General features: G+C 40.2%; 1 protein-coding gene across 3 annotated transcripts in view; it reads right to left on the reverse strand.

Moving 5' to 3' along the window:
* Nucleotides 1-13,634, reverse strand: part of dgkz (diacylglycerol kinase zeta) — a 59,189-nt gene that overhangs the window by 9,671 nt on the left and 35,884 nt on the right. For 2 of the 3 annotated variants that reach the window (XM_023348174.1, XM_014471765.2), the window contains exons 9-27: nucleotides 13,320-13,394; nucleotides 12,976-13,077; nucleotides 12,636-12,718; nucleotides 12,493-12,553; nucleotides 12,305-12,418; nucleotides 11,030-11,170; nucleotides 10,875-10,953; nucleotides 9,921-9,976; nucleotides 9,775-9,837; nucleotides 8,240-8,313; nucleotides 8,034-8,145; nucleotides 6,835-7,034; nucleotides 5,676-5,776; nucleotides 4,103-4,215; nucleotides 3,931-4,000; nucleotides 3,824-3,864; nucleotides 2,887-3,035; nucleotides 1,559-1,636; nucleotides 464-532 (exon numbers count right to left, since the gene is read on the reverse strand). In XM_023348174.1, coding sequence (XP_023203942.1) covers nucleotides 464-532; nucleotides 1,559-1,636; nucleotides 2,887-3,035; nucleotides 3,824-3,864; nucleotides 3,931-4,000; nucleotides 4,103-4,215; nucleotides 5,676-5,776; nucleotides 6,835-7,034; nucleotides 8,034-8,145; nucleotides 8,240-8,313; nucleotides 9,775-9,837; nucleotides 9,921-9,976; nucleotides 10,875-10,953; nucleotides 11,030-11,170; nucleotides 12,305-12,418; nucleotides 12,493-12,553; nucleotides 12,636-12,718; nucleotides 12,976-13,077; nucleotides 13,320-13,394 — 1,781 coding nt within the window. The remainder of the gene's footprint in view (nucleotides 1-463; nucleotides 533-1,558; nucleotides 1,637-2,886; nucleotides 3,036-3,823; nucleotides 3,865-3,930; nucleotides 4,001-4,102; nucleotides 4,216-5,675; nucleotides 5,777-6,834; nucleotides 7,035-8,033; nucleotides 8,146-8,239; nucleotides 8,314-9,774; nucleotides 9,838-9,920; nucleotides 9,977-10,874; nucleotides 10,954-11,029; nucleotides 11,171-12,304; nucleotides 12,419-12,492; nucleotides 12,554-12,635; nucleotides 12,719-12,975; nucleotides 13,078-13,319; nucleotides 13,395-13,634) is intronic. The other variant, XM_005795814.3, reaches the window with a different exon arrangement.

Here is a 13,634-nt window from a genome sequence, read left to right on the forward strand (position 1 = left end):
TTAAATCTGTCCTGCTCTGCTGTTGTCTGGAGAGTTTCTCTTGAACCGTTTTTTTCTGCAGGGCGTCTAAAGCAGAAACTGTGAGAAGTTAAAACCAGCCTCTCAGTCTGAATACATCAACATACAAACACATCATCAGAAATGAAGGCAAAGCCGCTTCGCCACAGCTGCACATCATCTCCTCCTGCAGAGCTCAGCATGTTTCGCAGAAAGAAGTTGAGACAGAGGCATCAGCAGAAAGCAGAACCCAGAGCAGAGGAGAAGCCAGGAGGAACCAGGAGGAGCAAGGAGGAGCAAAGAGGAAAAAGGAGGAACCAGGAGGAACCAGGAGGAGCAAGGAGGAAAAAGGAGGAACCAGGAGGAACCAGAAGGAACCAGGAGGAAATAGGAGGAACCAAGAGGAACCAAGAGGAGCCAGGAGAAAAAAAGAGGAACCAGGAGGACAGAGACAGGTTGGTCCTACCTAACAGCTGGTCTGAAATCAGCCGCAGTCGTAACGGAGCGATCGACACTGATTATCTTTGCTCCTCTCCTTCACATCACAGACAGGAAACAGCAGACATGACAGCGGGAGGAAGTTAGCGGGACCTACAGGCGGTTCTTCACTTCACACACGACACAGGCAGAGCGGCTCCAGCAGGGGGCGCTCTGGTCTCACTCTGCAGACGGTCAGGGCTGGAGGAAGTTCTCAAAAACTGATCTGAGTCAGTTTGTTTTCCATTCGGATCAGTCAGGAGATGCATTCCAGAAATGGTCTGGATCAGAACCATCAGATCATGTCTGATGGTCCATTTTCTCTAAATCAATATTCAGTTTCTCTTCTCGTGATTTTGAAATATTTTCAAGCTGAACATGAATTTATTTTTGGTCATCATTTGAGCCGCAAACTAGGAAATACAAACGAGTGTTAAACATTAAAACTTTGATTTTTTAAAAAACAATCAAAAAATGTATTTAGTTCTAGTTTTAGTCAAACGGTTCTGGACCATGTGGACTTCTCAGAGATCGGTCAGAGTTTTTCTCTGGACTTTGGTTCCTTTTCTCTCTGAGTCTAAAATCCGACTGTTGTGTGACTCGGACCAGACTCCTGAGAGAGAACGAGTCTCTAGTGTTGAACAAGTTCCTGACTCGAAACAGAGCTAAGACACCAGAACTACAAACAGAAGCCAGACTTGGATCAGAACCGCCATTCCATTTAAAGAGTCCTTTAGTCTGCAGACCAGAACCAATGATCCAAACTAGAATGATCCGGGCCAGAATAATCTAAACCAGAACAAGCCGGACTAGATTAAACAATCTGAACTAGAACGATCCAGACCAGAATAAACGATCCAGACTAGAACCAGATCCAGACCAGATCCAACGATCCAGACTAGAACGATCCAAACTAGAACAAACGATCCAGATCAGTTCAACAGATGACAGCAACCTCTGACTGCTTGGACAGGAAACTGTCGCAGAAATGGAGCCTCTAACAGCTCCTGGTACCAGAACATTGGACGTGAAAATTTCCTCCACCCCAGCTGTCCAGAGAGGCGGTGTGTGTGTGTGTGTTTACCTTTGCAGAGTAGTTTTAGGTGAGGTCTGGGTCAAAGCCTCTGACACCGAATTGTCACTGGAGATCCTCTTCCTCTGCCTGAAACACAGACACACACTCTTCACTGTGTGTTTTCCAGTTTATCCTCGGGGACCGATCGATCATGACTGAGTGACCAACGCAGAGACAGATGAGCGTCTCCATGGCAACAGCACTCCAAACAGCAGCTGGAGCTCATTTCATTACTGATTTCTGCATTAAATGACCTCCCCTCCTACTATCTGAGACGATGAGCTGCTCCAGTACCAACATCCTCCAGCAGGAGGCGTTCTGCTCACTTAAAAGTGACCTACTATGATTTCTTGAACACATTAGGATAGATCGTTATCCTACATTAGGATGGTATGCTAAGGGGCACCCCTGGACCTCTTGGCATACCAGGGGTGCCCAAAGTCGGCCCTGGAGTGCCGGCATCCTGCATGTTTTAGTTCTCTCTCTGGTGGTAGCAACAGCCTCCTCAGCAAGTCAATATTCTTCTTGGGCTTCTAATGAGCCATCAATGGATCCAGGGCAGTTAAACCAGGAAGAGAACTAAAACACGCAGGATGCCGGCCCTCAAGGACTGACCACTGGCCTATACAAAGCATGTTTATTACATGTTTTGCACAGAATCATTCTGAGATCATAATATGAATGATAATGTTTGGTCAGAACTGTTTTAGGGCATCTATTAAATCCAAATAAGCTGCTGTTGACCACACCCCCCCAACACAATGTTTACAATCACACATGAAAATAGCTGCAAACAGATGCGCAATTATACAACCTTACATCTCTGAAAAGCAAAAGTGGAGCCTCCTGCACAACCAATAAGAATGCAGCAAGTGGTTTCTGGATGGTAAGTCAGCAAAACACTTGTCTTTTCCAGCAGCCATTATAAAGCAGTCAAACCAGCCGATGAAACTGGCTGGAACTCTGCTTAGGTTGCTAGGTAACGGGCATAACTGTGCTGGGGTTGCTAGGTAACGGGCAGAACTGTGCTGGGGTTGCAAGGCAATGTCACACTGCCTGACGAATGTCACTTAAAGGGAGACGACTCATTTTCCAGGCACCAAAAAAACATTAACTTATTGGCAAAAGTGTTTAGAAGCAGCAAAGACCCAAATGGAAGAACAGAAACATGCAAAACTTTGAATTTTGGATGATAAATCCCCTTTAAAGGAGTAATGTTTATAAGCTTAAAATATAAGTCTGTTTTTTCAGCTTTAATCTTGACAAATGTCAAACTAAAATGACATGTTCCTGGACATGTTCTTAGATTTCAGCAGATGAATCAGAAAGAAACTCACCTGGGAGAGGTGGGTGACGAGGGGGAGCAGGGGAAGGAGAACTGGTCCGGCAAACTGGGGGAGGTTCCCACAGTCTCCTTTTCCACCAGCTCCGGGTCCAGGATGTAGAGCTCATCCTGAGAGATCTCCGTCACGTAGTTCAGGTGTTCCTGGGGGGAAAAAATAAGAAAAACATCAAGTCTGACATCAACTCAGATTCAGTTTTAATTTTTAAAGTCAGGAAAATTGTCTTTAATTAAAGAAGTTTGGTAAAAACAAAAAAATATAGACATTAATATTACTTCTGCACTGATGATTTGGTGGCATTTAGAAATATACAATAATTCATGGAATTTTCTTTGACTAAATTATTTGCAGATTTTTTCCAAGAGAATATTTAAAATATTCAGCTTGGGAAGTTGAAATAACTCGGCGTAATGCTGCAGTGCAAAGTAGTTAATCAGGGAGCGCCATTCATTCTCCTTGGTGCTGATTGGTTGAAGAGCAGAAATAGTCCTACACTGTATTGATACGTCCAGCAGAAAGAACTGCGGTAGTGCTAACCAGGAAGTGGACTACAGCGCAAGGCATTCTGGGTAAATACAACTAAAACAAACCTGCGAGTAAAGCGCTGGTTTATTATTAGACAAAAGAGAAATCCTACAAATACCAAGTTTCATTTAAATAGGAGAAATTAAAATGAAAGTATTTTTAATCAGTCTTGCTCACAGAGTGGACTAGACTCATCCAGAACCTCCACTGGGTTCTGGTTCTGACTGTCATGGACCAGAATTAAGTAAAAATATAGAGCTGAGTCTTATTTAACCTCGTATCAGTTGCTAGTTTGTGATCCGTTGAACAAAGAAAACACTCAGGAAAACACTAAGGTCTCTAAGGTCATAAAGGTCTCCACGTTTTGTTTCCTGAAGGTCTGCAGAGCAGAAACCTCTGGTCCTACCTGAGCCCGGTCGATCCTGTAGAACCGGTCTGCAGTCGTACCTGGAAACAGAAAGGCCGGTCAGGATTGGTCAGGATCTGAGGTGAGATGTTGAGTGTGAGGCTTACAGTCCAGGAAACACCAGTTGATGGAGAGTTTTTGTGACGACAGACTCTCTCCTTTCATCTCAGCTCCGTCCTGCAGGATCAGAAAAAGAACCAGGATGAAACCCGGTTCTTTAAGACTCCTGCCGGATCTGCTCCACCGTCACCAGCAACACCTGGATAACCAGGTACGCACCTGCTCTACTTCCTGGTCCTGGTTGTCGTGGTTGTCCTGGAGACGCTCGATGTGCAGCCGGCACATCTCCAGGTCGCTGTCGCCGGGGACGACGATGACTCCCAGCGGCGTCGCTGCACAAATGATTGTCAAATTTATCATCTCTGGGTTTAGATTGGGGTGTTCAAAGTGAGGCTCGGGGGCCATTTGTGGCCCTTGGAACGATTTAATCAAAATTCAAGACTGACTTGAAGTTGGTTTTCCAGGACGTTGATGCAGATGCACATTTACACCCTTTTTCCATAACAATACAGACAATTTAAAATCCTAAAATGGAAATTATAAGGTGCAACAGAAAGTATTCATTAAGGTTTTTGTTTTGAATTTAATTTATTTTAATAGTAAAAGGGACAAAAACATTAATTACAATGCAGACTTGTTCCTAACCGTTTAATAAAGTTAATTGTTGTTTTTGCTGAAAAGACACAAAAAGTATCTAGAAAAAGATAAACAACCTAAAAAGTTTCGAACATAAATTGCTGGGTTTTGTTAGGTTTTTTTATCTGGCAAATCTGAAAGACCCATTTTATGTTTTAAAGATTTTGTGTTGACAAAATATGCTTATTATTTGCTTATTTAATTAGATATTGTGTGCGTAGAATATTGTTGAGCAGGTACAAATAAAATGATTTAGCAATTTTAAACGTGACATTTTTCAGCCCTCATGCTAAAAAGTTTGGACGCTAATAGTTTAAATTCTTTAAGATGCAGGTTGTGTGTCCAGTTGGGACCAAGCTGAATTTATGCTATCCTGGTTCAGTTTGGTGTCATTTCAGGGATTTTTACTGGAAATAAGAACCGAATCCAGAGCCAGTCATGTAGAGATAAATTCAGAGGTTAAATCTGAGTTAAAATCTCTTTTCTTCAAAAACATCAAGTGAATTTAACAATGAATGAAGGGCTGGATATTAGGGCTGTAACTAACGCTTACTTTAGCAACCGATAATCAATTATTCTGACCATTAAACATATAATAATTGGCATAGTCATTTTTCAATTTAACCACTAAAATGTATTACACATTATAATAAATACAGCAAAAGATGCAAATAAAAAAAACAATTAAATCATTTTTTTAAATAAAAAAAAAAATACACATTTCATTATTTGAATCTGCAGCTAAAAATACTTCAAAATGTGAAAAGTTCAGCTCTTTCTGCTGGACTTAATGTTGATCTGGTGTTGGACGAATCTGATTATTATCTTTCAGATTGACTAGATAATAATTGTAAAGCAAAAGTTTCTTTACATAAGTTTTTTTTTGTGTTTTAACTGAAAAAAAATTCATCTTAAATGCAAAATGTATGTAGTTTTTCTACAGTTTTAGCTGAATTACTTCTCTGAATGTGTTTTTCTTTCAGCAAATAGCATTTTTGGAGTCTGTAAACTCTAGTTAACAATTAATTGATCACTAAATTAGTTAGACGATTAATTCAATAATCGATTAATAACAACTAAGCGGATTAAGTGTTTCAGCCCAGCTGGATTTCAGTTTTAAAATGTGAGGAGAGTAAAAATGGAGTCCAGCACTCACAGGCCTCCTTCAGCTGGTCCTTGTCGTAATGCAGAGCCTCGTACGCCGCCATGCTGATCCGGTTCACCCTGATCTGCAGCTTCTCAGGAACCGGCTGCTGGCTGCGCACAAACACACACACACTGACATTTACACACTAACCTAAAGAGGACACACACACACACACACAACGTTTCAAGAACACAACACAGACCGAGACGAGCAAGAGCTAAGCCTCCGACTCCAAGAAAAAACCTGCTAATGTCCAACAGTACACTGCAAAAACACAAAATCTTACCAAGTAAACTTGGTCTAATTTCTAGTGCAAATATCTTTGTAAGTTAAACTAATTTAAAAGTAACTTTTCAGCAAGATATAGAGACTTGTCTTAAGTAAATAATTCCTTAATATTAATGAAAAAGTACTGGCTCCACTGGCAGATAAATTAACTTGTAACATGGGAAAAATTTATTTTTATTATTGAAATAATCTGCCAATAGTACTAGTATTTTTCATCAATATTAAGGAATTATTTACTTAAAACAAGCTCCTACATCTTGCTAAAAAAGTTACTTTTAAGTTAGTTTGTCTTATTTCAAGTCTACTAAGATTTTTGCATTAGCGATTAGATGAAAAATACTTGGTAATAATTTGTGTTTTTGCAGTGTACTCACTGATTTTTAACTTTAAAAGGATCCACAGTTAGTTGTAAAATCAATACTGTAGGTACTTTAGTTTTAATAAATGTTAATAAAATATCGCCACACAAACGTGTTGCTCAGGCTGCAATGCATTATGGGTAAATGACTCTACGGGTCCGACTGCGCTAGCTCCGTCCAGCCCAAACAGCGACGAGTAACGTCCTTTTTAATTTGAACCGGCGCTCGTCGAAATCGATCGGATTGCATCCTTCCTGTGTTTACTCTGCAGATTCTGGTACAGAACGGACCAAACCGCATCATGAACCCAACAGGTGAAAAGATTTTGGTGTATCACAAATAGCAATTTTTTTAGTTAATAGGAAAATTACGACATATTTAGGCCAACATGTTCAACTAATCTTGGATCCCTTTAAATCTTTTGGGGCTTTGGAAATGGGCTAAGAACACAGCCCTGAGGCACCCCGTCAATAACAAATCATCTCTTCCTGAGTTTAGCACCATTCAGTCCCGACTCTTACTCGTTCAGATGCGGCATGGAGATCCTTCTCTTGGCCTTCTGGACCATGTTGGCCTGGTTACGCAGGTTGATGCGGATGATGGACGGCGCCAGCTTGCAAGGCTCGCCGTCCACCTGCATGGGGATGGACTTGAAGGTGGTGAGGGTCACCTCTTTGCACTGGTGAAGACGCTCGCCGTGGCCGCCCACCTGCAGCGTCGCCTTCACACAAAGCACACGGAAAAATGAGCGGAGTCAATGTGATGACACTTAAAGGGGCAGAATTATGCATATGTGCCAGTTTAACTACGTTACTTTCAGTTGTTATAAGAATGCTGTATATATCAAACATGACTTAAAAGAAATTTGACTTTGCAATTTAATACTTTGAAATTAAAGCATTAAATTGAGGGCCTCTGTCTCTTTAAAAGCTTCTGCTCTTTCCGAAACGCCGCCTTGAGGAAGTCATAGCAACATGGCTCTTTTATTAACCCTTTAACAACGTTTTATCAGCGTTCCACTGAGAAGTAGCTCCTATAATGAGTTCAGCAGATGCTCAGTTCCACCAGCTGTTTGCTAATTGCTGCCGGCTAGTCTGAAGGAGCCGAGTTGCAGGGAAGGCTGCTGGAAATATTGGCTACTGTAACTTGGCAGTAAACGGTTAAAAACCACTGGTTTGATTAATAAAATCATATTTAAGCACACAATGGTTATCTTGAAGGTTCTATTTATGCATAAGTCTGGAGTATAGACGGCCACATAAAAAGCTGTGGCGGGCCGGATTTGGCCCCCAGGCCTTATGTTTGGCACACGTGCTTGAACTGATAGCAGGTTGTTCTTTTGACTGAATAGCTGCTGCTGTATGTATTTTTTATTTAATTTTTTTTTCTCCCCTCCATGGCGTTTTTTGTGGGCTCTAGTGTCCCTTACATGAAAGTAGGCTGACAGGAAAGGGGGAAGGAGAGGGGGGAAGACATGCGGCAAATATCGTTGGGTCTGGGAGTTGAACCCGCGACAACCGCGTCGAGGACTCAAGGCCTCCAAACACGGATCGCGCTAACCCCTACGCCACCACGGCACGCCCTGCTTTATATTTTTATCTATATTAAGGGGATTTTATTGTTCTTTTTTGCCAAATCAAACACCAGAAGCATTTATACCCAAGTCAAAAAAATTTGCAGCCAATTCCATGTGATCGCAGTGATTGAACTTTGACCTCACCAGAGAAGTCATGGTGAACCCGATGACCTCTATGCAGCCGTCGTCGTGACGCTGAGGTTCAAAGTCTTGACTCTCACTGGGGTTTCCCCACGGCGTGGTGCCGGCACAGTACCTGCAGAAAAAAACAAGAATTTAAATGATTCACTGGTGACAGAGAGACAATGCTTTAATGCACTGTAAAAAATATTCCTCTACTGTTCTACAACCTGGGAATGTTAAGGAAGAGGAGGCACTGCAGCTTCATCTCCTGGACTTTGGCCGTCAGATCCGTGCCGTCACACTTTGAAAAGGTGAGATGACCGTAATTAGAACTGTGACCAGAATACACTCGGTATTCTGATCACAGAATACAGAGTGTGTACCGAGAGCAGAAAAATAAAATCACAGCTCAGCTGAAGTAAATCAGGGAAACAAGCCTAAAAATATTTCAATAAAAGAGGGAAAATGACTGAAAAGCAATAAATATTAAGCAAAAGAGGCTGGAAAACACAGAGGAAGACCTGCAGCTTCAGAGAAACTCGTATTTCAGCTTTCACATCCTTATTCTTTCCATTTTGCTGTTTCTAAATAATCAAATTTCAGGACAAAATCTTCACTTGCTGCCAATAGTGGTTGAGATTAATTTTAAACATTTTCAAACAAAAACAAGACAAGTTCTTAGTTCCAAAAGTCGAACATTTGCTAGAAAAAATACAAGAATTTAGAGATTAATCTCAGAAATTTTCTAGAAAAATTTGGTAATTTTTAGTTTAGAAAGCCAAAAGCTTTGGACTTTTGAAACTCTGAATATTTTGTGTTTTTTTCTGGAAAATTTCTGAGTTTCCTTGCAGAAATTTTAACGGCCCGTCATACGTTTCTTTTCCTCGTGGTCTCGCTCAATTTTTCCCCCCAAAATAACTTCATTGAAACATTTACTTGTACATACTGGAGGAAAATAAAACACGGACAGCAGAGAACAAGATATACACATAAACACAATAAAATAGGTAAATTATAATGTCAAAATTAAATTTGTGCTTGATAGTTGTAGTTTTTTAAGTTCAGGTATTATATAATTTTGAACTGAAGTTAGCGCTTTAGCATTAACTTCCACCAACACAAAATGATGGTGTAGCGCTATAGCATTAGCAGAACAAATGTTTACAATTATTCTTTAGGGTTAGCAAACTTTCTAGTTAGCATAACCCACCACTAACATTATGCCTGATTATTTATATTTTTGTGTTAAATATCTGCTACATCACAGCTGTGATGAGCTAGAATAGAGTATTGTTGATTTTAAAGAGAAATATTTATGTTCAGACCAAATATATCCTGTGGCAGCGGTGATTGTGTCATAGTAAACATGAAGCTGGTTAGCTTCAATGTTTGCTGCGGCCTGGGTGGGATAATGCATCTCAGAGGCTATAAAAAGGACAGAAGAGAGGCAGTAACAAAGCCTGCCGATTTTATTGAAATGGATGAAAATTTGTTGTATCTCGTCGGATACAAAAGGCTCTGCAATGTCACTTAAATGTGCTTTATTCTCTCTGAATGCAGGTTTGTTCAGATGGAAATAAAACCAAAACCTGCGTCTGCAGCAGTGTGTCAGGCCTCAACCTGACCCGGTGATGGAAAATGATGCACAGAGCGAAATACTGGTTCTCTGAGCTTCAGAAATAAAAACCAATGGCTGTTTTTAAATGCTGCTCAGTTCTGAGAAAACGGCGTAAAGGAGAAGCTGGTGGCTGCCTTCACTCACCACCACTCTGATGTGTTTGGCGAGATCTTTGGAGCTGCCGCTCAGAAAGTCCGAAAAGGCTGTCTAAAAAAACCAGACACATATGAATGGATGTAAGATGTTTCTGAGGAGATGGACTGAAGGAACAGGATGAGAGCCGGACTCACCCCAGCGTAGAACATCTTATTCCTGAAGCGGCTGTTGAACTTCTCCGGATTGGCCTCTGAAAACACAAAACAGGAGAAAATGGGATTCTTGTTAGGATTATAGTATATTTAGTATTTGATTAAAAACCAGCCAGCAATTAAAAAATATAATGCCAAAAACTCAATCTTCAGCTCAAACTGAAGTTCTGTGTTTGACCAAACATAGCAACTGACTGACGACTACAGTTGCTATGTTTAAATCCTGAAAGACGTATCAGGATGTAACACCAAGAAACACTCAGACATTTCCCACACAAACAACAGAACATTCAGTCTGTAACAGTATTACGTTTTCAGGCTTGATGTTTATTTTACGATTATTAATAAGCGGTGGTTGATTCTGATCTGTCAGAGATTTGGTGTTAAGGTTCCCATTTTTTAATTTTTTAACTGAACCGAATCTCACCAAATTCCACAGCACATCTACATGATAAAGTTGTCAAAGTCAAGCTAGCTTAGTTGACCTACTTCTCCCTCCCTTGCTATTTTTTTATTAAACATTTTCCTGACCTTGTAATCTAGTTGTTGTAGTGTTGACAATAGCAAAGCACTGTATCCCTTTTTTTTAATATTTCACACGTACGTTTGAGATATAGCGCGTTATGTTGACAACTTGGCAGCTAAAACGAAGCGCTAGCCTGCAAAAAGGTGACACCAGTTGATTGTTCCACAATTTTTGGAAAATTGTCTCTTCCTTTTGAATTCTGCAGGTAAAAATTAACCAAAGTATGAAAAAGCTTAAACTGCTACTATAGGTCATAAAAACTAAACTAAAACTAAGCAATATTTAATTAATAATAACTCATTGAAAATTAGCAAACAAACTCCTAAAACTAACTCAATTAGACACAAAGTCACAACAAAATAAGATATAATGAAAAACCCCAAACTACTATAACCCTGGGCCGGACTGACCTCTGGATTCATGGAAGCCCAGTGTGACGTGAGCGTCGAAGCCCAGACTGAAGTAGTTGTTGAAGACATCGATTGGGAGCTGAAAAGCAAACGTAAACAAACCGTGATGCAGCTGAGGGAACGCTCAGTTTCATCTACGCCAAACCAGAGCTGACCTTGTCGGTCTGCTGATCATCTTTCTCCTCGGGTCGAGCCTCGGCGTTCGGTTCCACGTTGAGGTTCCATCGATCCAGCTGGACGACGTTCCCGTCCTCCACGTGCGACAGGATCTTTGTGATGGGTTCGTCGGTGTAACCCTGAGACCGGAGCACAGCAGGATGACCGAAAAACATCTTCATTTATGCTCAGGGTCTTAACCTAAAGTTTACATTTCTAAACAGGGCTGAAACGATTAATCGTGATTAATTAATCTACCATTTTAGAAATTGATTAATTGCTTACTTGAGTATACATAGTAAAAAAACAAAAGTTATTTATTGAGGGAACAACATACTCAGAGGAGCAATGAAGTCAAAACTGTAGAAAAAATACATACATTTTGCATTTAAAATTAAAAACCCGTTTTGTCTGTACATATGTTCAGACAACTTGCAATGTTAGTTTAACCTGGTTCAAATTTTGTCTATTCAATTATTAATCCAACAATAATCAGGCCTACACTGTATTGATAAGTGAAGCAGAATGGACAGAGGTTTTCACATGTATTTTTAGCTCCAGATTCAAACTTTTACAGCTGCAACTAATGATCATTTTAGTTGCCGATTAATCGATCATTCTGATGATTAATCAAATAAAACAAAATTGGCACAATCTGCAGATTTTCCATGTAAGCCTTTTTTATACAATATTAGAAATAGATTACAATAAATAAACTAATAATTCAAATAGCCATTTTATTGCCTAAAATCTAATAGCGTTATTTCTTTAATGAATGCTTAATCATTGGAGCAAAGTACAAAGGTACTTAAGTGCAAAATGTATATATTTTTTGTACAATCTTGCTTTCATTTCTGCTCTGAGTGTGTTGTTCTGTCAGCAATGGTCTTTTTTGAGTCTGTCTACTCCAGTTAACGATTAATCAAACACTAAATTAGATGATGACTATTTCAATAGTGGATTCATTGCGATTAATCGTTTCAGCCCTTTAACACAAATGATCAAATGTTCACTAAAGGAATACTGTAACTGGATTTTAGGCAATAAATTGTTTATTTTGTTATTTGAAAAAGGAAATGAATTATTTGTTTATTTACATCTTTTAATGTATTTCTAATATTGTATAAAAATCTGCAGAAAGTGCCATTTTTGATCAAATTAATCGATTAATTACCAGAATAATCATCAGAATAATTGGTAACTAATAATAATTACAAGAAGCTTTATTTCTAATTCAGACTAAAGGAAATAAAACCTGAATCGACTGGACTCACCCCTCCCCAGTTCAGAGTCCTGGCCAGGTCGTTTCCCGTCCCCAGAGGAAGGATGGCGACCGGAGGCTGGGGGCGGAGCTTCAGCTGGTCCAACACGGACAGGATCCATCCCACCTGAACGGACAGAGGTCATGTGACCACAGGATCTGTTTTATTCACAGCTTTGTTTAATTCATCGTTTAACTCACGGTGCCGTCGCCACCGCAGGCCAGGATCCGCAGGTTGGGAACTTTGGAGTACATTTCCAGCCTGCAGGGGACAAAGAAACGGATCTGGCTGAAATGTTTGAGGTTCCAATGAGGAATTACAACGAATGAGGAAGACTGCTTACCCCTCTCTGGGTCCTCCTTTGGTCAGGTCAAACACCTGCCGAGGGTTCAGGTACCACATGAATGACTGGATGATCTTTGCGCCCTGAAGAAGAAGAAGAGGAAGAGGAAGGTGACAAGTCAGCTGCTGAGTTATAGTAGTTTTTGATTGCAAAGATCAGAAAAACAAATGGAGGAACTGATCAATGTGAAAAGATAGTCAGGATTATTTAATCTTAAGAAGGCACAGAGCGTTATTTATTAATATTTTAACAGTTTGTTAATAAGTTTTATCAATACATTTTGGCACGGCTGGTTCCTGAGAACATTTAGGATCTTGATATGAACCAAAATGAAAACTACCTGATTCCCGCCGCTTTTCGGATTAACAAACACCAGCAGAGGCTTCATTAGTTGGGAGGGGAGGGGCTTCACCAGGAAGGGCTTCCAGCGGCCATCTTGGAGCTGAAGAGCCACCAAAAGATCAGAAAGTGAGCAGACAAATGATGCAAAACGCTGCCTTCAATGTCAGTTTTAAACAAAATGCTGCGTTCAATGTCAGTTTTAAACTGCATTCAGAGTCACTATGAACCAAAAAAAGCTACATCCAATGTCATTACTGACCAAACTGCATTCACTAAGGAAGAAGATTACTTGTGAAGTAAATACTGTATTTAATGCAGCACATAAAGTGGCTTTTTGCTGACCTCTGCTCCCTTCTTGGTCGACTTGTTGCACTTCAGTGACGTCCGTTTCTTCTTTTTACTGGATTTCAGAGACGTCTGCAGAAAAAGTAGAAACTATCATCAACTGCAGACTTTTCTCTAGGCTTTGAGCAACTGATCAGTCTTTGGCACACCGCCCCTCCCATTGATCCTTCAGGCAGAAGGATCAATGAAAAATCTGAAGATTTATGGTGGAAGTTAGACTGAGGATAGAGTTACTAGAGATTCAATTAAAAAAATACTTTATTGATTCCAAAGAGAAATTAAATAAATTAAGATAAAGTCAGCTCTAATTTA

Source organism: Xiphophorus maculatus, chromosome 2 (genome assembly GCF_002775205.1).
Source record: "Xiphophorus maculatus strain JP 163 A chromosome 2, X_maculatus-5.0-male, whole genome shotgun sequence".
NCBI lineage: Eukaryota > Metazoa > Chordata > Actinopteri > Cyprinodontiformes > Poeciliidae > Xiphophorus > Xiphophorus maculatus.